This window comes from Opisthorchis viverrini (assembly GCF_000715545.1).
Source record: "Opisthorchis viverrini unplaced genomic scaffold opera_v5_39, whole genome shotgun sequence".
NCBI classification, from domain to species: Eukaryota; Metazoa; Platyhelminthes; class Trematoda; order Opisthorchiida; family Opisthorchiidae; genus Opisthorchis; species Opisthorchis viverrini.
In genome coordinates this window covers 324,063-349,850 of record NW_008751696.1, presented here as the reverse complement: position 1 = coordinate 349,850, position 25,788 = coordinate 324,063, and the positions used below count along the sequence as shown (strand labels likewise).

Below are 25,788 nucleotides of genomic sequence, written 5' to 3'. Positions count from 1 at the left end.
GCAATAAAATCAAGCGAATTTTTGCCCCGAGGGTCGTGCAAAAGCCATCCTCCATATAAGAGCATACGATCCTCGTGGGAAGAAATTTAGACCCGATTGTGGTCTCAAATATGCAAAGGAGACAAAGTATCTGCTTTGCTCTCATAGGAGGAACATCACAATAGAACGCCTTCGAACAGCATCTCCTGGCGGACAACCACGAAGGCCCCCAGCACAGTTGCTGTATTTTTGCGCCAAATAAACGCGTTTTTACGAAGATGGTTTGATTGACATTGCACTCGGTTGAATGTCGACTGAAGCTTCTGACACAATGCAATAGGATATATTTGCAATCTCCTAATGCTTATTGGAGCACCATGTTTTTACGATCTTTTTTGTCGTACTATTACAAAAAATATCTTCTTTCATGTATTCGTACCATTCTGTGATTCCTATCTGGGTCTGATTTGGTAGCACAGACTCTACTCGTTTTTGGTTGCCTTGATAACAGGATATATTGACCAATATTAGGGGTTAATCTGTTGATGCGACGCTGATGCAAACACCTGGAAGACTGGCTCCAGTCGACTTGATAGAAATCATCACAAGTTGATGAAAGCTGTTGCTCACATCCAGAAATACTTTCACATCCCTTAAAAGCAAATCATCCCTTCAAAAGAGACCTTTTAATATCAGTTCAACGTGTCTCCTTTTTTTATGCGAAAGCTATAGAATGATGCTAGCATTACTGAGGCACAGACATTGGTCTAAAACATCTATTGTGAATGAATTTTAGTCGTGTTCAGCGGCAGATCAAACGGAAGCTTTCAATAGAGTTGTTTGATAATTCATCACGTGACACCATACGCACGCTAGGCAGGCGTAAACATTGTAATTATCGAAAGGAATTATCATCAAGCTAGAATGTTTATCCCTGTTGCATGCGCCTAACATCGGATACAATGAGGCGAAATTAGGTAAATATTGGGTTTATTTGTTTTTCCATCGATCTACTGATAAATCAGGGAACAGTGAAACAAACGATTGGAGATTTGAACCGGAAATGGACCAAGTCATGAATTATCTCTCTGTTACATCACGACCAGAGGAGACAAGGCGCCCTGCCATTGAAGTCTTATGGGAAAATAGTTGCATAAACGTCATGCCCTACCTATTTAGTTTTGAAACGTCTTGCCCCAGAATAATAATCACGCAGTAAAACACAAAAACAGGCTGATTTGTCAAAACTATCTCATTTGATTCTCTATTAGTTCAGCTTCTATGAAAACTTACTCTGTGCTGGCGTGTTTGTGGGTGACCAGTCTGTAATCTCTTCCCTTTGTAATGGCCATCCTCTATCGATTTTTACCTCATCACGTGAGAACTGACAAACCTGTTGTCAAAAGTAAGATTATGCGTATAATCTCAGCAAAAAACGGGTCCAAGTAGATGCCAAGATTCTAAAACAAGGTACTTCGTCCTTATACTGAAGTCTTTATGGGAATATTCAAAAACGCTAGTTCGTAGAACTACACGCTTAACTCTTCTGAACTTTGCAGTGCCATCTGGATAATGTAGACTGGAGTCTTACTACTGGAAAAAAATCTTGTAGACAAAAATGAGAGACACAAGTTATCACATGATGTTTGTTTATTTTCCTCTTCGTCCGGCGCTAAGCTAACCTCAGGTGGCGTTGCTGAAACCGATGGCCGAATAGGAATAGGAGATCGCATCGTTCAGGTGAATAATACTTCGTTGGTTGAAGTCACCCACGAACATGCGGTCAATGCTCTGAAGCAGGCTGGGGAACAGGTTCGACTTATCTTAGTCAAGCAGACAGTCCATCCATCCCGGTTGATCTGGACAGAGGCCGGTAAGCAATATTTTACTTCCCCTTGTCAACCATGCTCTTCCCTTCGATTCATTACTTCTAGCAGTCCATTTTCTCGTCAGGGTGACCAAATACTGGTCAACCTTAACTGTTCTCTTGAAGCCAGGTAGACAAGTTTTAGAAGTAAAAGTGCTAATTGGAGATAAACATTGTGAGAGTCAATCGTCCACAGATGAAGTCAGGCCTTAATGCTTCTTGACAGAAGAATCACATAGAAAAGAATCAACTGGGCTCCTATGTCATGTCAGACGCTTGCAGCAGTCTCAAATGTGTCTGTTGAAAACAAATTCCGATCCGCATTTCACATTACAAGTGAATTCAACTTGGCCTTCATAAGGTGAGATGAAGATGGGATCCGGAACAGCTCACTAACCTGACCGCCTTCATTCATGCTGCATTTTGTCGAATGAGAACCGGAGGATTACCTCTACCTTAGTAGTGTGGACCCCAGCCGCACATCCACCAACCAGTTTGTATAACTGGTGGATGTGTAACTAGTTACCAAAGGTTAAGGGACTTTGATCCCTCAAAACCCGACAAATAAGTCTTGCAAATGACGATAACGCTCGTGACTTGCTGGTCTTGGCATCCGACTTCATATTTAATTTCAACACTGAAATTTCACACTCATTTCTTGTTAACCATTAGGTATCTTCCGAGGATCGTTGCCTAGTCAAACAAAACATTCTAACGAATCGTCATTAATCAGATGGTTTTCTAAGTTAGAAAACGGCTGGCCGGATCAAGAGCCACACGTGAATAAATCGATCTAGGTCGATTGAAGATACAAAGCCTAGAAGTCGGTCGGCTCCAGATCCCGTGAAATGGACAAGTTGACTAAGCATGGAGTATCACAATACCCTGTCTAATTTGATCACGCTTTTGATCTGCCATCCACAGTACCGACGAAAAGCAGGTGGTTCAAATATTCCTCGCAATTAGTGGACTGCAGTTTTTATTATTCACCTAGCCTATAGCCTTCAAAAGTGTTTTACCAACCATAAACTACCGAATTATGGAGCCAATCTGAACGCATATTTTTCAGCGCACAAGAGAATTTAATCCACTGAGTTCCGTCGTTTTCATTCTCTACAATCATTTGATTCCTGAAAGCATGCCGAAATACTGGTTGCTCGGTTGCCTTCATTGGTGTTTGATCAGGTGGCCGTTGATCTGTTCGCCAAGTTCCGCGAACCCCAAGAAGGGCCAAGACGGTGTTGCGCTGTTGACTAATTTCTAGCAACCTTTTGGATAGTTGGTTGGGTCAGGCAAATATACTGCTATATCTCGAATATCATGTCAACTGGAACGTAAGGCGGCCTTTTGCAGCACGTTCAGTTGAAGAATATATGCGAGAGATTCCGTTGTGTTTTCAAAACGTAAGTTGCAACTTAGCAAATTATCTCAAGATTTAGTTTTCTCCTCATCAATTTAGTTGCCAATTTTTCTTTTAAAATTTAAAGAATCAAGCAAAAATACAAGAACAGAGAAAGGAAGATCCAGCATCGGGGTATCAGATCACAAACTGGCTTCTTCTCCCATGGACAAGGCAGCTTTACTATCCCCGCCGGAGACTGGTGATGAGGCTACACCACAGACTAGGGAGTTTAGTGAAACTACTTCATCACACATATCTCCATCCTCTCAACTGATCAATTCGGATGAAGAAGTTGGCAAACCTGCCGAGGATATGGTTACTCCCTGCTTTGCTCCGACAGGGCAGGAGCTTTTAGAAGAACAAATGGCCGGCTTGAGTAAGTCTACATGTGAGGTGACTTATCACTCGTGTACCGATAAATACAGTTGTGGCCGATGAACCTGACACCGTCGTACCGTACCGTCGGATTTCTTTTGTACGAATTCAATGAATGTATAAATGAATGTAAATGAATGTATAAATGAATGTATGAATGCATAGTGGTTATCCTCTGAAGTGATCACAACAGAATTTTCTAATGCACACAAGGGATTTCGCATCACGAGACCACTAGAATAAGAAGCGTAGAGCACTATTTCCCCTTCTGTGGTTTTTCACTTACGACTAACTAATATGCTATAGTTTTTCCAGGTTGCACTTCTTGCTTTGAAACTACCAGTCGAATAAATGCAGTGAGATCATGATTCCCTGATTACTTTGGAGGCTATTCATCCTTCTGATCAGTATGATGAATAACAATGGATCAGTTGACATTGGTGTGCAAGGTAACATCGCGTCTCACGAGTTCACGCTGTGCTTTAGTCTTCCATAGGAGTTTGAACTGATCATCCCTTATGACCATCATCCCCATCAATCCCGTTTATGCATATTTCAGTGTGTTAAATACCTGGAGAAAGATCTTTCTTTGTCAGGCTATGCTCTGTTTTGCTTGATAATGCTGACACTGTTCCATGACCTCACTATTGTACACAATCCTCGGTTCATCATCCTACTTCACCATCATACTCATCCTAACTACCCAGCATTGTTTTGCTCTTTATTAGTCGACTACAGCGCTGCAGCTTCCGTGGCAGATCTGATTTCACGATGGCCCCAGGCACGTATGGTAACTCTGTATAGAAACTTTAGGCCGGCTTCTTTCAGCCAATCACAGGGAGGAGCCCACGTACCCACACCAGCCCGCCGTTCTATCGGTGGAAGTTTGGGGCTGAATATCGTCGGTGGCGACGGATCGGATGCAACTTTTGTCTCTCAGGTGCAACCTGACAAGCCAGCCGGACTTTCAAAACGCGTTTTTGTAGGAGATAGAGTTTTAGCGGTAAGCGTCTTATTCTATGAGTTTGCTTTTCTTCAACACCAAGACAAAGACAGTTGCTGCGATATTTTTTTCTGAAAAATGTCATTTTTCTAATACCTATTTCATTTTGCTTATATTCGTTTGGAAATCAGTTAGGCACGAATCGGTAGAAAGTAATTAACAAGCTCGAAAGACCTGATTCTACACCGAGTACATCCAAGCATATGACGGGCAGTTCGTAATTTGGTAATTGTGAGCATTAGAAGCTTTGAAAAGAGGGAAAAGGTTTCGGGAAAAGTTTCGAATAAGTTGATTAGTGGTATCGAAATGTTGGATCACACGCACGCAGCAAGTCTTTACCGGGAATTCACTTATTTCACAATTTGTTGGAACGGCCGATGCTTCCACGAAGAAAAGAAAGTCGGCTAAATTTCTGCACGTATTGATTCCGGTGTAACGGTGCTACTACTGATGAAGAGGCACGCGAGTAGTGTGTGTTGTTCGTAGAATTTCGCTTTGCGGCTATTGAAAAAAGGAGATCTGTTGCGGAATTCGTGGAGCCACTTTGTAACATTTGCTTGGATTTGACCGACGAATGAGTGGAGTCAATGAATCTCCAAGACAATTCAAGGAGACTCGTTCGGGAGAAGATCTGTGTCCAGTTTTTGTAACTAAGATGCAGATTAGAGTTTTGCTTCCCTGTTCAATGGTCTGTAACCGGTCAGTTGGCGTTTCCGAATAAATAACTCCGCAGCGAAGGCCTTCCTTTCATTTGGTGCCGTGACCAGGATAAGGATGAAGATTCCGTGGCCGCAACCCTTTGAAGATGGCGATGTTCGGACCTTCCTGGAGGACTTTGAGGTGGTTGCGGAGGCTGCCGGGCTGGAGACCGATCAGGGTAAGTTGGCAGCCCTGAAGATCCTCCTCAGGGGCCGGGCGAGGGCGGCCCTGGGTGCGGCCAGAAGGGGCCCTCAGAAGACGGACTGGGCCGCCGCGAAGGAAGTCCTTGCAGCGGAGTTCGACACGCCGGCCGACCGCCAGGAGACTATGAGGCGGTTCAAGACGGCCAGGATGGCACCCGGATCTGACCCGACCGTGTTCTTCGCCGGCCTGCAGCAGTTGTTGGATCGCGCGTTGCCGGCGCTGGACGGAGTGTCGCAACACTAGTTGCTGTATGATCAGTTCGTCGAAGGTGTGCAGCCCGCGCTTGGTGCCCAGTTGCGGTTGGCACGAGCAACTGGCCAGTTGAGTGTGGAGGAGCTGGTGCGTCTGGCCCGGGAGCTGCCCGAGGCACCACTGGCCACGTTGCAGTCGCAGGAGAAGAGGGGTGCTGCATCAGTGGAGGGACTGTAGACCGGGGTAGACCAACTCACCGAACAGCTGGCTGCCGTGAAGACGGAATTGCCGAGGCACGCTCGAACCAGCCGGTGCTACATGTGTGGCAAGCCTGGCCACTGGAAGATCACTTGTACACAATAAAACTTTAGAGTACTCCTCTTTTCTTGGGTGGGTCGCGATTAGCGCACTGACAAAAGCTACCATACAAGCCATTGTCGAGGTAGATTGGAAAAAGGAGTTATGTTTGATTGATACAGGAGTAGGCGTATCGCTGATGCAAAGAGGGAACCAAGCTGAACACAGACCATGCGCTCTAGCCGTAAGAGCTGTTGGTGGATATCGATTGAAGATTGATGGATTGTCAACGCACTCGATACGCCTAGGCGACAAGTCCGTGCAGCACGCGTTCCTGATCAGCCCAGACGTAGAGCAGACAATATTGGTAGCTGATTTTCTCCAGGGCACATATTCCGTGATTGACCTAAAGCAGGGAAGGCTGGTGACAAAGTATGGCGCAATCAAGCTTGAAGGTTATCCAGGCACTGTCGTGAGGGAGCTGTGTGTCCGAAAACTTCCGTCTTGTAATGTATCGTCAATACGGGCCGTGGTTGAGGAATATTCCGAACTGTTTACGGGCGATGAGGATCCGTTTGGCTTCTGCCCGTGGATTGAACACGAAATTCCTCTGTCATCAGAACGCTTTCGACCTTATGGCCCCCGTCCGTTGCCGCTCCATCTACGGGAGGAGGTCCATAGACAGATTCAGGAGATGTTGAAGAACGGTATAATCGAAGAAGCCAACAGTGCGTACAATTCCCCAGTTGTGCTTGTAAGGAAGACGAACGGAAAATACAGGTTTTGCGTGGATTTCCGGCGCTTGAATGAACTGACCGTAAATCGGGTTGTGGCTGTGCCTTCGGTTGCAGAGATTTTCGATTCCCTCCAGCACTCCCGATACTTTACTGTGTTCGACTTGCGTTCCGGATATTGGCAACTACCTATCAAGGAGGAGGACCGGGAGAAAACGGCGTTTACGGTTGGGGACACCCAATATCAATTTAGACGAATGCCGTTTGGTTTGTCCGGGGCACCATTCACATTCCGGCGCTTGATGCTTCGTGTAACCAAGGGACTCCAGAATGTTGCCGTGTACGGAGACGATATCGTTGTGTACAGCAATTCGGAACCAGAGCACGTAGTTCACTTGAAGGCTGTGTTGGAGCGGATCCGGGAGGCTGGCCTGCGGATAAATGAAGCCAAGACACAGCTCGCTCGGAGTTCGGTGACACTGCTGGGGCATAAAGTGGGTCAGGGAGAAGTTAGCCCACTGCCCGAAAAATTGGCAAAGATCAGGGATTGTGCTGTTCCCAATTCAAAGCGGTCTCTACGGCAGTTTCTTGGACGAGCAGCATACTACAGCCGGTTCGTTAAGGATTTCAACAAGATCGCTGCGCCACTGTACGATTTGCTCGGTCAAAATCGGAAATTCGAATGGACCGGAGAAGCACATGAAGCTTTTGAGCGTGTCAAAGCGCGGATGTCGGATCAGCAACTGACCCTCAAACTTCCCAGGGTCGGAGAGATGTTCATTGTTGCAACGGACGCCAGTGATCGCGGTATCGGCGCAGTCCTAAAGCAGAGGGATGGAGTTATCGAATATGCCAGTCGCGTCCTGACTAACGCTGAACAGAAGTACTCCACCATTGAGAAGGAATGTTTAGCGATCGTCTGGGCCCTGGATAAGTGGAGACCATATCTGCTTGGGCAAAGGTTTCATGTCGAAACCGATCACAAACCCCTGGAGTGGATCAGGACCACCAGAGATCCTCGCGGGAAGCTCGCACGCTGGGCACTCCGGTTGCAAGAGTACGACTTCACAATCCAGCACGTGCCAGGGAAGGAGAACCACTTGGCTGATTGGCTGTCAAGGCCAGAGGCTGAAGATGAGGTCCCCAAGATCATGATTGGAGCCAATGGCCTCGTCGTCGAACTGGATCCCGGAAAGTTGGTGCAACTCCAACGGCAGGATCCGGTGTTACAAAAGGTTGCAGCCGCCTTGTTGGATGGAAGGAACATTGAGAACGGAGAGGGAGACAAGGAATTAGAAGCGTTCCAGAGTCACTTTGATCGGCTGAGGCTGAATGAAGCTGGCATAATTTCCTGGAACGCCACTGATTCAGATGTTGTGCTGCCCGTGATACCTCGCGTCTTGAGACGGAATCTCATCGTTGAATGCCATGAGATGGCACATACAGGGTGCACCAAGACATACGACCTACTTCGGCAGAGGGCCTACTGGCCCGGGATGAGAAGTGAGGTGATGGATTATGTGGTGTCCTGTAAGCGTTGTCAACTAATGAAAGCGGATACGACAGGGGCAACCCATCCCATGGAACCCATTCCTGTCTCAGAAATCGGCGAGTTGTGGTCAGTTGACGTCATGGGCCCCTTTCCGGTGACAACCAGTGGGAACCAATACATCGTGATGATGACAGAACACCTGTCGCGATGGATTGAGGCGGCAGCCGTGCCGAATCAGCGGGCGACGACGATCAGCGGAGTGGTAATGCATCACATTGTGGCCAACCATGGGGTGCCAAAAATGATCCTAACCGATCAGGGGCCTTGCTTCGAGAGCGAAGAGTTTCGTAATTGCTTGCAGAAGCTGGGTATCAGACGGCTAAGGACGGCACCATACCACCCGCAAACAAATGGCCTGACCGAACGTAACAACCGAACGATCAAGGAGTGGCTTGCGGCCAAAGGAGGTGACTGGGAAATGAACTTGCCAATGGTGTTGTTAGCTCATCGTGCTTCCACGCAGTCAACCACAGGCAAGTCCCCGTTTATGTTAATGTACGGTCGACATCCGCGCCTTCCGGTTGATCAGGAAATTGGGTTGTGGCCGGCAACACGCTTGTCTCCGGAGGAGCTAGAGGAAGAAAGAAAGAGAGCTCGAGAAAATTTGACCGCCGTTCAGGAAAGGGCTAGGCAGAAAACGGCAAGTAGAAAGGTCCGAACGTTCCCCATAGGCACGAAGGTCAAGTGGAAGGATCACCAGAATCCTGGAAGGAGTGGACTGGGGTCGCGGAAGCTGGGCAGTCGATGGCAAGGACCGTTTGTAGTCACCGACCGCCGGGGGAACGTCTATACCATTCAAGATGGTCGGGGATCGAAAGTAGTGAATGGGACGCAGCTTCGCAAGTGGCATGATACACCTGAAGAGCGGCCGAGTAGACCCGCTGCCGAAGCCGACCTGACGGAGGTAAATGAAAATCGATGGCATGCGAACGAGCTTTAAGGGGTGGAGGTGTGTAACGGTGATACTACTGATCGGGAGGCACGCGAGTAGTATGTGTTGTTCGTAGAATTTCGCTTTGCGTCGTCTGAAAAAGGGAATTCTGTTGTGGAATTCGTGGGGCCACTTTGTAACATTTGCTTGGATTTGGCCGATGAATGAGTGGAGGCAACGAATCTCTTGGAAGACTCGTTCGGGAGAAGATCTGTGTCCAGTTTTTGTAACTAAGATGCAGATTAGAGTTTTGCTTCCCTGTTCAATGGTCTGTAACCGGTCAGTTGGCGTTTCCGAATAAATAACTCCGCAGCGAAGGCCTGCCTCTCACCGGTAGTACGTATAGTTTAGTTCAATGAAGGTCACCAATAAATGCAATGATTGCAGGTTTCGCAAAGTTCATTCGAATGGGAGATGCGCCATTTGACCATATAATTCCGAATAAATAACTCCGCAGCGAAGGCCTGCCTCTCACCGGTAGTACGAAGTTTATAGTTCAATGAAGGTCACCAATAAATGCAATGATTGCAGGTTTCGCAAAGTTCATTCGAATGGGAGATGCGCCATTTGACTAAAACATATAATTCGCGGTTGTTCCGAAATCGGACATTGGCATTCTGAAGCTGGTAACCTTTGAGTTTATTTTCAAGGCCCTACCTGAGAGGTCTTCATCACCGCGAGCCGAATTTTAGTACAGATATCGTTAAAACCAGAAGACCGGGGGATAAAATTATTGTAGAAACGTTCGGCACGAAATACCTGCAACGTGTCTGAGAAATTTCGTTTGTGTGGACTGTGCCCTACAGTAATGTAACTTACGAGATGGTGTCAATACAACTACCGACCTAATTTTCACCGCAGCACATTCTGATACCCGATCCGAGGGTATCAGAACAAGCAGTTAACAAGTTTATCCACTTTGGGGTATCATGACATTTCTCACCCCGCTCACAATACGATATTTCGTTGTTTTGTGAACCAAAGATGACAAAATTATCCGATTAAAGTCACTTGAAAGAGCATAGGTCATAATTTGTTTGTTGGCCACTTTGGTCATTTCTGCGATAATTGAGTACGCGCTAGTGCACCATGAGTAGCAATTTCGACTTTTCCCATACACTATGAGATGTTTCAAAGGATGTTCTTATCCAGACACCAATCAGGCATCCAAATGAATTTATTTTTTTATATATCTGAAATGAGGGAAGTTTGTGAGAACGAAGTGAAGACTAGGCATAGTTATTCTTCGAAAAGAAACAAAGCAGGATAGTTGACTAGCCGGTGCCCGCTGCGCTTCCAGCGTGACAATGTACAAAACCTTCAGTACTACTCGTGAGGTTGATGATAATCTAGACAACTAACTATCGGTTTTGCCATTCTTTGGGTTCATCCAGTGGACCTAGACCCAAACTTCCCCTCAAGCTAATTTTGCACCTGAACAACAAATCTTATGCATGTTACAATAAGTACTCGTTTTGTATTGACTAATTGTTAATAAAATACTCAGCTGCAATTGACCGGAATCTGTCACTTGTGATACTCCTCAACCTTATGAATAGTACTTATATAAACTTTGATATCTTAAATATTGTTCTAACTAAAGCTAATTCAGTTGAAGAATATCGTAAAAGAAAGATCTGGATGCATTTTAGCTGAGCCTTTTGTCAACATCAACCCAGTTAGCAAGTGGGCAACGTTCGCATTTTATGAACTCACACAAATTTTTCTTCGAATGCAAATTCTCAACTGCTTCTGTGGTCTGCGGTGCATATTTTGTGTGTCATTTCAAAACGCTCACAGAGTTTAATTATAAATTAGTTTCATTCAGTCGAGACAACTGGCAGAACATTCTATCTTTCAGGGCAAAGAAGAGTCGGCAAACAATTCCATAGTTCACATTTTCTTACATTTAAGAACAACCTCGATACAAACGAATCAGTACGCGTATGTTTTGAATGAGTTTCTCTCCGATCAAACTAGATATACATTCCAGCCTAGAGGAACGTCGAAGATCCAATGGCCAACTGGTTTTCCCGTAGAAATTAACGGAATGATTGCGCTCTCTAACCTAATATATGTGAAGCATTGCGTTATATACCGTGTACAGTGGACCATTTCCATATGTCGAGCATGAAAACAATTCACAGGTTTTAAAACGAATGTTATGTCCGTTCAACAATTTCAACTCTAAGCTCCACTGGCCTATTCTTTTGATCTCCGCTTTCATTTAACTCTATAGTGTTCCACTTCCACTGATCATTTGTGTTTTGAACCATAGGTAAATGGCATTGATGTGTCGGAGAATGGTCATGAGCAAGCCGCAACTGCATTGCGCAACGCACCGGATCGCGTCGATCTCGTCCTGGTCTACTGTCCAGAAGGTAAGTGAAATGTTCTTCCCAAAAAGATGTTCAACAGGAAAATTACAGAGCAATATATCACACTTTTTAGCAATTTCGTCTCTTCGATGTCGCTCTCATTAAGAGCTGCGGATGATACACCATACTTCTCTGTCAGGCCACATTTGGCTGGCGCTTTACAAAAATCCTCTAGCTAGATAATGACTCCACAAATGAAGCAAACTACTGAGCTTTCGTAGCTTTTTAGCCTTTTGCCTGGTCATACGGGCAAACTTGAACCGACAAGACGTTATAATCTGTAAATCACTTCGCCATAAATTATTCTGCCATGAATCTGTGGTGACCAGTACTTTTCTAATGCTCTCATGGGTCTATGATTAACTTTGTTCCCTTCTACAGTCCTATTTCAAGCAAATTACCAAAAACAGTCCGTCACAGCCCCCTTGCAGAGAATCTGATGGGTCCAGATACCACGGAATACATTCCATGACCCGACAGTAGATGAGCGGAACAGCTTACGTCTTTGATAGTCGTTCCAAGAAAGCACAGTTGTTTTGTTTCCATGTCCTATGCTCCTGTCAGTAAACGTTTAGATTTTACTGCACAAACTGACTCGACTTGATGTGACCCACCACGGTCACAAGAATCTAATGGAGGTGTACCGGTGCTTTCGTTTTTAATTAGTAAATACAATGAGGTCTTCGGAGAGTCATTTAACTTAAAACTGACGGGTCAACATCACCTGTCCATTCATTCCTTTTCAACTGACAGAATATGCACAATTTGAGAATTACTACTCCCGTCAACTACAAGCAGTTGGACACAAACTCTCCACCAAAACTGTCCGTCAAATGAGCCTGGAACGGGGCGTTGCTAGTCGGTCAAACGAACGACGCCTTAAGCGTTCAACCAGGCACCACCGCCGCTTATCCGGTTCTGAACACTCTTTACAATCAATCTCTCAAAGTCTTCCACCTCCGGGGACGAATCTCTTCCTTCGCTGCCAAGTTGACTATGATCCAGCCTCAGAAAGTCACCAGTCCACTCCTAAGAAAGCATTTACACTACGATCTGGTGATTTACTTTGTGTACTTGATTGGACCGACTCCGAATGGTGGCAAGTGAGTTGCAGGCAGCTGGTGTGATACATGTGGGTGAACGTTTCCCACCGGGTTTTGGACTACTATGTTATTAGTAGTAGTTCAAACGTCACTCACCAGGCAGAAAAAGACGAACTGCATTGTAAATGCCGAACGTATCCCTGATCTCGCAGTTTTCTTCCGAGAGCTCCACCGCATTCAAGCTGAGCTCTGCTACAGAACATATAAAGCACTTAAACCTATCGGTTTATATCCAACAATACCAAACGCACCGACTATCGTTAGCCGTTGTTTTTTTTTCAACACAAAAGCAATTCATGAATGATGCAAATTTTGAGGTCAAAGCACTTCAGCCTATAAGGCGACCATGGTCAAAACAAATATCCCTGTATACAGATGACTGCATCATTTAGAGACGAATATTCTAAATGGAAGAGAACACAAAACATGGGTTAAATTGTATCCGGGATATATAGTACTGAGTACAAATAGAAGGCCGGATAATCTGTCACTTTTCGGAAGTGTTCAGCAGCGGTTTGATTCAGTTCAACCATGAGACATTTACCCAACTGCGTTGTTTTCACTCAACACAGCATTTAAATTCCATCAAATGAACAAAAAATTGAAAAATTTTGTATATAGCCTCTAAACATATGGCAGGGTTTTTCTGTCAAAAAATGCTAATGTCTGTCACTTGGTCCCTTTCTCTTCTTTTTTGAACCAGAATTATATCACAGATATATTATATTATATTATATTATATATATCACAGATGATCTCCAAACTGCACTAAACTTCAGACCTCTGAAGAGTTTACTTTTTATATAAGGTTGAACATCTGATCACAGCTTGACTTCCTCTCATCTTGGTTTGGTTGTATCTACAATCACAGATGAGTATGGAGACCTGTGCGAGCAGAATGGTTCATGTGCATTCGTTTAAACGATCCTCCCGTTGTCTCCACACTATGATTTTGATTAGTTCACATCAGCTTCTGGAAGCAATGATCGCCGCATTTTTACGATAGCGTTGTATGTCTTTGCCTTGCACGAAATTCGAATTCCAGACATCTAGCATGCTATGCGAACGCTTAGTGCTGATCCAACAGCGCAAGGTGAATTCAACTGAAACGCCACATCTGGACAAACGAATATATTCACGCTTGAAAGAGGTCATTTACAGTCCACTTTCCGGTGTTTCAGATACTGATAGCCCAGCTGTTATCGGTGGTTAATGATCTGAGAAAAGATATCAAAGTTAAACTTGGCGTGCCAAAATGGCTAGCCTCCAACCGAAAGCCATGAGCACTAGACAAACGGGATAACCGGAATCCTAGGAGGCTCATGACTGTTTACTCTCATTAGGTACACTTCACACTTTTGCTACTGCGAAAGCACATCCTTTTTAAGCCCAGAACACTGCGATGTTTTGGTTGTGTCACTTCACGATGTTTGGATCACCTAAGTAGCCAGAGTTAAGCTAACTATTACGAACGTTTGGGTACTACTTATTTTAATACTCCAAGTAAACTATCATCCCACTGTTTCTGCCCATAGGCACAACGGTTAGATCCCACCTCAAACGAACCTTTTGGACCGGTGGGTCTCGTGCCAAGTCGAGCCAAACTTCAGCGACGCGAACGAACTCGCACAAGACACGTGAATTTCTTAGCAAGAGCTGGAAGGTCAGTCGAACTCCTCAGTATGTGCCACGCAGTTCAGATTCCAACCGACATGGGCGAACAGGCTTGCATACCACAAATGTGCGCCCAGTCCAGAGGGATGGCAGTATCAGTCACGTCGCTGGGTAGTAGAGGAACCGGAAAGCTAGATCAGAAGGGTACGTAGATTTCAGCTTTTAGTCAAGTGGTATCAATCTGTTATATGTATTTTAGATGCATCACATTTTCGTCCTCAAACTTTTGCACTTCAAAGTTCTCGCTTAAACAATGTTCCCTAAGCTGGCTTAATTAGCTGCACCTAGTTGTCATCACCTTTTGTCATGAGGTAACATGTGAAACATACTCAAGCTATAAGGTTATACAAGAATACATGCTAGTATATCATTTACCGGAAACTCCCTATGGGAAACTTATTTCTCACCTGGTTACTTCATCACTAACTTAAATAGTCAGTGTTGATAAGAATTTTCCGTTTGAGTTTCTTGAACCCACTCACACCGTAAAAACATATATGCACACCAACAAGTGTACGTTACATCCTGTAAACCCAAACATTCATTTCATCTGTTTCAACTCGAATGGTATGCGCAACCAGCGGATGGATATTGTGGTAATGGGAACGGTGATAACCTCATCGAACGGTCAAACGTCAGCGAGACCCGCCTCTCATTCTAGTTATTCGCATAGTTTACTGTCTAAAACCAATAAAAAAAATCGTCCAGTATTCGTGACTCTACCTGAGTGCCTGACGTGCTTACCAATCAATCAACGCTACCAGAACTGCTGCTGGCTAGTCGTTTGAACCATTCACACCGCCCAAGCCTGAACATATTCGCATGTCTCTTCGTAATAATTCGGGTAAGTCCGGCGTGGCAGTAACGTTCTCGTAGCTCACATTTTCGAGGTTCAGAACCTAGTACTATTGGTGAGCTTGAAGCAGAACGAAGATATTTCCCCTCTCTAGTATGACCAACCCGAATAATTACGCCAATACTGGTTGAGTACAAAAACAGTTCACAAAGTTCGGTAACGTGTTATTCGGCCATTCCTCAGGAACGGAAGATTGTCCATCACCATCAGGAAACTGCTAATTTGTGCTTATCATTAAGATTTCACTTAAGAAAATGTTCTTTAAACTTTAACTCCTAGCTACTTTTAAGTTTCACGTTTTATTGAAGACAACCTGTTGAAAAGTCCATACGGTACCGTATTTCGTGCATATTTCCTCTTATTCATCTCATTCCATCGTATTATTTCTGCTCAAACAGATGATTTCGTTTTATCCTACATCACCGTGACTCCAGTACAATTGAGTTTCGCACGACCTGTGGTTATCCTGGGTCACATGAAGGATCGATTAGCCGATGAGCTTCTTTCTGAATATCCCGATCGGTTTGGGACGGCTGTTCCTTGTAAGTTTCGGAAAAGTTTGCTCTTCATGTGCGTGGTCCCACTTACTGACTATCTAGCATCGCGCAACCCTTCAACACCTCCTGTCACGAGGTACAAAACATGTTTCGAACCAAATGATGGCTCATTCAAGAAATTATCTGAATACTCATGTTCCGTTTCGTACTGCCCGAACCCTGCTTCACTCTGTTGTACCCTTGGCATGTTCTCGTTACGGAGGAATACCAAAAAGTGAACTCTGCACAGCTAAAACGCTGGTATTTGTTGGAACTATTCCCTGAGGCTTTCTTGTCCGCTCAAAACCTATCTGTCCTTTTTTCTAAGGTGGTCTCAACTTCCAAAACAGTCGCCCCCGCTCGTATTCCAATATTCCGAAACCTTTCTCTGTTGTCCTCGGTCGGATACTTGAGTATCAATAATTTTTTAACTGACTCGGATGAGCAGTCTGCTTTCAACATGTTTCTAAATGTCCCTTGCTAATCCAATATTTTTATCTACCTTTCAAGTCCCATGTAATTGAGAACGCTGAAACGCGTTTTCTGACTTGATGTGACGTAAAGGTTACTTCAGGAAAGAAGAATGGCTAGGCGGATTCCCTCCATACGGCTTAATCGTCTCTAGAACCACACTACTCATAAGGATGCTGAAAACTCTTCGACAGCCCTTAACCGGTTTCACCCTTCTTAGGGCTCATCAGGTAGGCTCAATTCATGAGTTTGCGTCAGTCTTGTGTTCCTTTTGGACAAAACTTGTACGTAATTAGCGTAATACACTCAGTTGCACAACTATTCGGTTTTGACGGGAGATTCAGCTGGGTTCCAGTTGACAAATGTGATTTATATAGGTACTGTTGAATGCACTGAAGTAATATAAAGATTAATGAGTTGTTTTCGAATAAAATATCCTCTATGAGTGCGCAACAACTTCAATACACAGCAACATTAGTAATCGCGCGTCACGCTTCAACGACACTCAATTAACCCACGTTCCAGCCCCAAGTAAATGAGCAGCTTGGGAAACGTGACGGACGATATCCCGACAGGCAAAAATGTTGTTGTTGCTGTCGCATGATGAAATACAGGGTCGAGATTCTGGGCGCATATCAGGTGAGCTCCGATTGGAATTGAGGCTCTGGTACATTGTCATTTACTACTTCATCAGAGTTACTGTCTCTTCTGATAGACTTATGAGGCTTTCCTCTACATATGTATTGTTCGGAGGGAACTTACATACTAGGGAAACTTCTGTGATTCATACTTATTGACGGCACATCATCACCTATGCTAGCAGTCAGGTGAACCACGTCAACACAACTAAAATGAGAGCAGTTGACAGCTCCGGACTTCTACCCCATTACTAAACCTTTAACGTGAGACGGTGTTGACAGCTCCGCATTGCACCGGTTTTATGACGCATCGATGAGTTCGCCTTGATTGGTGATGAAGTATTCGCATCCGAAATGCTAAAACCTATTAACAATAGACGATTTTGAGCTTCGTTCTCTCGACGAACAAACATGGACAGGGACAAATAGTTGCAGCTCAAGAGTGTCGACAGGAGGTCATAAAATTAACCAGTATCCTAATAATTTAAATCACACTCAACTACTTCCTAACCTTGTCATGGCGGTAAGATACATTGCTACGAAAGGCTAGTGTGAATAAAAAGACACCATAAAATTGGAAAGGCGTCTTGTACGGCATGGAAATTTCAACTTCTCTTATTAGTTCAACTACTCGAGGACAGTGAGTAGGCTATTAATAATACACTGCAGATTTCCAAATCTCCACGGTTTCTTCCAGTCCGTTCCCCAAAACGAGAGGAACCCCTGTTTCCATGACACTCTTACTTACAATTTAGACACGGTTAACTTACCTTGACGAGCTTCACTGATTCCCTGTTTGACCACGCAGTGATCCAAATTAACTCGATGTCATCTATACTTTATTGCATCACAAACCGTCATTGTTATGCTATCCGTGCGACATTCATACATGCGCTCCCCAGCAAAAATGAAACAGATGCTACAATTAAGGTCAAAAGTATAAACATACTGATTGCTGTTATTACTGAAAACACGAAACACGAGTTTTCTGCGGAAAAATCGATCGGGGTACTGCAAAAATACCGAAGTAGCAATTATGGATATACCCTCAGTGATGAACCCAGCCACAAGAATATGGAGATAAACAGACATTTCCGATCTTCTGAGACAATCCTGGTTTTCTGATGTGCATCATTTCTGTGTGTAGGCTTTCCTCGTTCGATAAATGGAGCGAGGTGGAACGCATTGCCTGTAAAGTTACTGAGCATACTTAGCCCAGTAAGGATGTCATCCTTTTTCGAGCTCATCAGGTAGGTGCATTCCCAGATTCTTCACCAACTTAACTATTGTGTAACATAGTTATCTAAATAAAAGCATCATAAACAAGAAATTCGGCTGAAATGAGTTGGGCCTGTTTGTGAAATTGGTATGAAAATGAGTGTAGTTCGTGGTTTTGAAGATATCTAATTATTCACTTATGTCCATTCTTGCATGTGTATATATAAAGACCAGTTTGACTGAACGCGCGCTTTGCGGTTTATTAATCAAGTACACGATCAGATTGTCAATCTGATCTAGGTATTCCAACACATACCTAATGGGCACAAATAGGACGTTTCCTAATCGGGTATCCCTAAGAAACGGTGACACTGAATTCGAAACCAGTGTAAACACCTCAGGAACTTCTTCAAAAACTATTCTCTAGCATTTCAACCTCATTTATCCCCAGAGCCTTAAGCTTAGTTTTTTCCACGGGGATTTAGCCAGTTTGTCTTTCCCCTTTTTTAAGTAGCAGAAATAATTCGCTTCAAATTTGTTCTAATTCCACAAGTCCATTTATTGCACGCTTTATCCGCCGTTTTCTCGTTTTATCAAGACACAACGCGTGCCTGTCGACCAAATGAAGTGGAAGGCCGGGACTATCATTTTGTTATAAGCAGAGAAATAATGGTTGCCGATATTGCAGCCCAACGATATCTTGAAGCCGGTGAATACAACGGTAACTTGTATGGAACACATTTGGAATCAGTATTCGAGGTGGCCGAATTAGGATTAAACTGTCTGTTAGACGTGGGAGGACCAGCTCTTAAGCGCCTTGAAGCTGCAGGACTTCCTGCGATTGCCATCCTTCTTCTACCAGAAGCCTTCCCAACCAGTGTCGACCATTCCCAAAGTTCACCACATCTAGCTGGATCGGATGCGTCAGATCGCGCAACGAATCACTCTTCGGGCACTGTTCCCTCACCCGAAATTAGCGCCTTCTTCAGAATGCAAGCCAAGCTTGCCAAACTTATTCGGCATTTCTCCAACTACTTGACAGGTGAGCTTCAGTGAAAACGTATTGACATAGTTTCCCTGCTTCGTTGTTGAATATTCGACAGTGGTTTGGTGTTTTCCAAACCAAACTGTATTCAAGCAGTAGAATAGAGTTATTTCCATTCTTCACCATCCCATTCTCATGACGCCAGCCCGTCACCCATTGCTTCCGGTAGAGATTATTGGTCAGTAGAATTAGGACCTAGTTACCCGTGGGTTTTGGGCGAGTGGCCACAGTAATAATCCTAATGAATTGATGATACCCATCAATAGATTGTTAGTATGAATATACTGTGGTTTAATGTTCAGATTGCTCGGGATATCTGAAAAGCGCGTATCAAGATCTTCTCTTTATCTGGTCACCAGTAACACTGGTAGATCCGTTGTTATATTCATTCACTATTACAAACCAGTCTTCAAAAACTGCGAGTTTCATTGTTTTCTTGAGAAAGTCCAGCCTTCTCTTAATGACACTAGATATAATATATCCCAGCAACTGCCATGATTCTTCAGTGGTCACTTCAGAACACCTTCATTATCTCGGTTTGTTTCGTTGGTTTTCTATGAGATCAATCACCTTTCTCCCTTGTGTCCACAGCTTGAGTGACATCACACAGGGAGACTCAGTGACTTAATAAATTTTGCTTAGATTATCGTTTCGCACCTTGTTCCTCCAAGTTGCATCGTAAACCATCTTTGAGTGTGTAGTGGCTCACTGGTCTAAATAAAACATGGAGCTTCGCCATCGTAAACGTACTGAAGAAAATAATGAGATGGATACATTCTTAAACACCATGCATTACACGCAATCCTCTCACAACCACATGTTATTTGTCCCCATACACGCCTCACTTCAATACTCTTAAACTCAAAATGAAATTCACTAACCTGGTTTTAGTACACCAGCTTTCGTAAGTGCACCTTAAAGCAGTAAAAATCCAAGGTGAACCTACAATTGCTGAGCAACTGGAGTTGTCGTTTAAATTCAAATATCCAGGTTAGCAATAAAATGCTGACCCTCGCTTCACCGATAATGTTACTTGCAAAAGATATTTTTTGGGGTCAGACAATGCAAATTCTAAAGGACAAAACTGATGGATTCAATATTTTCAAACTGCAGGACTTAGCGTCCTACCATATTGTAGCAAGAAGCCAAGTAGTTAGAAATAAGCTTTTTCACGCGCGCACTCTAGCTCTCACACTCCACCGTTTATGTACCGTATCGACGCAATCCTTAGGTGTCCGTTCGATGTGCACGTCTTTTCTCATCAGAACACTGCGTGTGGGCCTATCGTAAGGAGAAGGAGCTGGATAAAACAATGTGCTGACCTCGAAAAGGATGCGAACAGACCCTCAAGCTCGACGATAATGAGCTCGCTATTCCGGTAGAATGAGTGCACAGCCAGGGCGCGATGGTGGATGATCAGCTGTAATCGAGGCCTTGGAATTGATCAAGCGATTCTGTTGATTTCCACTTCAGGTTTCATTATCAGTCAAACCGTAGTATTCTTTAGCAATAAATCAAGACGTATCGTGAAAACCTAATTGGCTGTTATGTATTTTTTCGTGGAAAATCTAGGGCTATTTTGGAACACTTCCTGTGAAGTCCGCCAGCTTCAAAAAATAATTGGCAATAGTTGTTAAAGGCGATAAAGACACACTTTTCATCGAAATTCCGCGATTTGTTGATTCCTCTCGACGAATGCCGTAAATCTCTGTTGTACTTTATTGGATATTGAAAAATTTGAAGAATCTAGCCGCAATAAGGTTTTCGTTAGTTTATAGCAGGAGACACTCAAGAGATACACCCATTTGCCAGAAAAGCTGCCACTATCTGTCAGAACAACTCTCCTGGCCACCGCGGAAGCCACTGGGTTAAGGGTACGCTGGTTTAAAATTTGTATTACTGGCGATTCGTGTAGACGCCAGTATTATTGGGACCAGCAAGTCAAGCGATCCCATGTTGGATTTTTCTTATCATTGAATTTTATTCTGAATAAGACCACTATACAGCTTATGCTCGTCGGAGCCTGATGATGAGATTTGGAAAAGCTACCATTCACTCGATCTGTGTTTTTCCAACAAATAAGACACGAGGTTTGGTCGACTGACTACCGTCATTCTCGTCCGATTGTGCAGTAATGACCTGCACCTTCGAAGCGTCAGCACTTCTGGCTGATGCATTTTCGTGAACAGATAGGCTTTGGTAGGTGCTGACAGCAGAGACATTGGAATTAATGAAATCGGGTCGAAAAACACCATGATAGGTTGCAACAATGGAAACAAACAACGTCTGGTTAAAACTTTTGAGGTCATCAGCGGTCACACGAACATAAATCCTGCCAATGTGTTTGTATTTTGCATTTAAAATGAACCTGGAGGGTATGGCTAGACGTCGAGTGAAACTAGGATGATAGACAAATCAGCGGTGTCATCGAGGGTGGAGTGCCGCCCACTCTTCAAGTTTATGTTTTCTTGCGTCTCAACCTGAAGTTACGTAGGAAACTGACGTGGACTTGACCTGTTTGGCTTCCAAGTGAAGAGCAGGAAGTCAGTAGGTAAAGAAACCCCACGTTGATTGCTGCTTTAGTGCGGCAGCTAATCTCAGGTCCACAAAAGCCATATCATTTCTCTCCAGTTAGAGAAAGGGAGTAAGAAATTCGAGTACAAAGCTTTACTGGATTTCATTCCACTATGACAGAGTAGGTTTTTACTCGTCCTGAAGCGTTCATACTCGGTGACGTTCACACGTGCGATACACTCACCCAGTGATCTTCACCCTAGGCTGTTGCTCGACGTTACACGTGTTTGTCAATCAGAGAGTGCAATTGAACCTGACTGTATTGACACGCCAAGGTAACACATTTGTGTTGAATGGTTTATGCTTGACGTCTCAGCTGTATTTTATCCGAATAGTACACGACATCACATAATTACATCTATAACCTATTTCGCTGAAATTCAGTCGACCAAACGAAATGCGGAGAACTGGATTTCGTTGTTTTTCGCAAGTTTCGTTTTTTGCAAATCGATCAAGGGACGAGAGAAGTCAGTACAGAGTCATCTCTTAGGAACTGCAAATACGCCGACGACCGGTAGCAGTCGTACCTTACCGCATGTCCCTACATCAGGCAGCCAAATGGTATCAACCAACCACCAGATAAGACAGTCTCCCTAAGGTCGTTCAGTTCTCATGTTCTCCTGTTCGCATGTGATTTTTCCTTTTCTCACACGTCCACAGTCCTAAACATTCGGTTACCATAAAAGCGGAGAGAAATTCACTCGTCAGTTCGTTTAATCTAATATTTTTCCTGTATTCATTCCCATCTTGATAGCTATAATAACCACGGACGATTTCGATGCCGCCTATCAGCGAATCAAAGAACTGATATTCGAAAATTCCGGTCCATTAGTATGGTTGAACACCCCACAGCCGATTCCTTGAAGGAGTCATGGTCTACTGGAGCCTTTCTAGCCAGCAATTCAGAATCACCGTGCACGTGATTACCCTCTTCATTACGGTTCGCCCTTTCAAGATTTTGTGGAACAGGTTCTTCCACACATATTGTGATATACTTACCATATTCTTACACAAAAGTGTAATCCACGATTCAGTTGAATTGCTGTATCTTCTAACATTGTTAGAGCGGTAATTGCACTGTTTATTTGCATTTCTTGATCAACACTATAGTATCCTCCCTTGTTTTCTCTTTGTATGTTCAAATTCTCAAGCTGCTGCTCTCCTATTTTCTCATCTCTGCCTTTCCTTTGTCACTACATGCTGCTGACCTTACGTATATACAAAGCCTTCCATTTTTTAGCCGACTACAGGAAGCGAGATTATCTTTGGTTAGTATTCGGGATCGTGTAGATATCACACTTATCTTCTATTGAGTTTCGATGCCCTCTATTAATTAGCTGATAAACTACAATGTCCAATGTACATATAAACTATGCGTCTCTTTATGTTTTCCTAATATACTTGTTCAGCTGCACTCGAACTTGAGGCCAAGTGCACTGAATTACTACTCGCGGAGTAGATTGCTGTGGGTACGTTTAGTTTTGTTAATTGTCCTGGGAGAGCCAGCTTAACCATTACCGAATTGTGTGAGACACTGGTTTTCAGGTTATTCTACACCATGTATTCCATTCGTGGTACTTAAGACATACGGCGCAAAGATGTGATTACAAGTGTTAAAAACGGATTTTTAAGAAATCGCTATCCCCTACCTTGGGGAAACACTCTCAAGAGAGGCTAGTATTGGCCACCCCCTTCAGATAATCTTTCCAGAGACGTGTGGTCATTTTCAAATAGAGTGTCAGCTAGTAGAAGGCTTTTGATGGTTTTGGCTTGGCAACTTGTAGGAACCGCAGATAAGTACTTTAGAGACAGTGCCTGAGCCTCTCTTCATTCACTCAAGTTACTTCATATCCGTTTTATGAGATTTGACTCGCAAATATACGTCGGCAGGCACGAATAAAATCCCACCTCATTAGGTATCACAAGAAATCTAGGTTACCGGGAAAACCAAAGATGGAAACGACTAAGCAGCTGTGGATATCTCTACAGGGTTCATGGCTGATGACGATGATGCTCCCAATATTTGTAGACTTCCAGCATTTCGACAGATAAGCGCACATTTCGGACAATTTCTCCCTAAAGCGATCGCACAAGCACCGCAGTGATTGTCATGGGCTGAAGAATGGATAGGACTAATAAATCAAGCTCATACCAAAACATTTTCACCCAATAGTACAACCAGCAGTAAAAGGATAAGGAAAGGGGAATGAAGTGCAGATCGTCAAGCTGACATTGTGGAAATACCTAGTTTGCTTCAAGACAAGCTGAAGAGCCGACACGACGAGTTGGACACCGTCACTCTGTTTCGTATCAGACCAGGAGGTGTGAAAATATGAAAACGATTTTCAACTAGGACGTTGCATGTTCGTCACCTCACCCTCATTTAGTATTCCACCACTCGATAGGTTATTGCTGACTTTATTTTACGGATAGTACAAGCGTTGAGTGCGCATCCTCGGCCCAAGAAATGTTTTGTTTCTGTATTGCGATCAAAATTTGCTGGTGTTGCCCCCACACCCTTTTTGCTATTAGTTTGCTTGAAGCCGTCCGACCTTCATAACACGATTGAAGTTCAAGCTGATGTCCGATACTCTCATCATAAAATCCAGAGGTTTTGTTTGAAGCAGCTAGGCTAAAAGTTCAATTCCGGATAACCGAATCTCTCCGTGACCTAAATAGACTAAGCTTATTGCTTTCTTACTTGTAAATCACTTCTTATCTGACTTTTATTCATACATGCACCCCACTTCTCCCATCACTTGAATACGGAACCTCCTACGAATGGACTTCGCTGAACGTTCGGTCCGGTATTGATTGTCCTGAAATACTAACAAACTATTACGCGAACGGCACATCACTAATTCTTGTCTCAGTCAAAAATACGTGTTAAAACATCATATGTTAAGAGGTATTGATAAATTCGATCAACCATATGGTGAAACGTAACACAGACATCTCTTCTTCATCACTGTTCGTACAGTGTCGCTTTCGCCTCTGCAGTACGTGCAGAATGACTTGGTATTTTTCAGATAGATACTATATGGTAAACCATGCATTCAAATCCTGCCTACACGCGTCCAGGTTTATGGTCCAGTCCTCGACTGTAAACAATGCTACCATCCAACTAGTGATGTTCACTTCGTTTGGTTTGGTTTTCGTGGCATAAGCGTTACACCGGCCTACACTGTCAAAGTCAGCTTACCGCGAAGCGTGTTTCATGAGGTCTGGGAAACAAAGTGCTAATATCTCTTCGCTGTAAACATCTGTCATGAAAGCGTGTTTATTGGACAGTACGTGGTGTTCTGGTATTTATAAACGCATCCAAAGGTTTGATGTGATCCATATATCCTGTATTTTCTCCAATCAGCATGATGTCCTGAAATTTCAGCGCCTAATGAGCAAGCATAAGATCCCCCTTCCTCCCCAAAGACGGTGCCTACAATAATACTCAGGTCCGATCCGAACTTATTCCAGGTTTCGTTGGCTACAAAGTTCTTATGCACTCAGCTATGTACGTCCACGACTTCCTCCATCAAGCTTTCACAAAATCTAAACTATTTTCTGAATTAAAACTAAGATTGGACAGCAATCGCACTGCCTCCCAACTCTGTCGAAGGGACTATAAATGTGGAAGCGTTGATCGACCTACATGACTCGTCAGTTACCTTCTCGTTGGTGTTGCAAACAGACAGTGAAGTATTTTTGCCAAATTTAATTGCAGTTAAAAAAATCTGTATGTCGTGAGGTAGCAAAAGCCAACCACCACCGTAATTTTGTGGACCTGCCTGAATGCTACACAACTCTTTTCCAGGTATGACCGGATTTTATCGAATTTATGTGTGCGTCAGTGTGCGCGAACCCTGGAACATCTGAGCCACTAGTGAAAGTCTCAGGTAGCATGTGCTAACCTCGCTCATCTGGTGGCGCCATTTGTCACCTTTTTAGTGATAAACTGGACAGGTCTGGAACACTGTCACTACATGCGGGACGGAACCGGTATTACGATGGAGATCGAAATTCTTTACTAGATGTATGCATCTAATATATATATATATATATA

General features: G+C 43.9%; 1 protein-coding gene across 1 annotated transcript in view; it reads right to left on the bottom strand.

The window, feature by feature from the left end:
- Positions 1 to 8,789: 8,789 nt before the first annotated feature.
- Positions 8,790 to 25,788, bottom strand: part of T265_02961 (hypothetical protein) — a gene marked incomplete at both ends in the record, with an annotated part of 20,904 nt that continues 3,905 nt past the window's right edge. Inside the window, 2 exons of the mRNA XM_009167340.1 lie at positions 8,790 to 8,875; positions 12,813 to 12,905. Coding sequence (XP_009165604.1) covers positions 8,790 to 8,875; positions 12,813 to 12,905 — 179 coding nt within the window. The remainder of the gene's footprint in view (positions 8,876 to 12,812; positions 12,906 to 25,788) is intronic.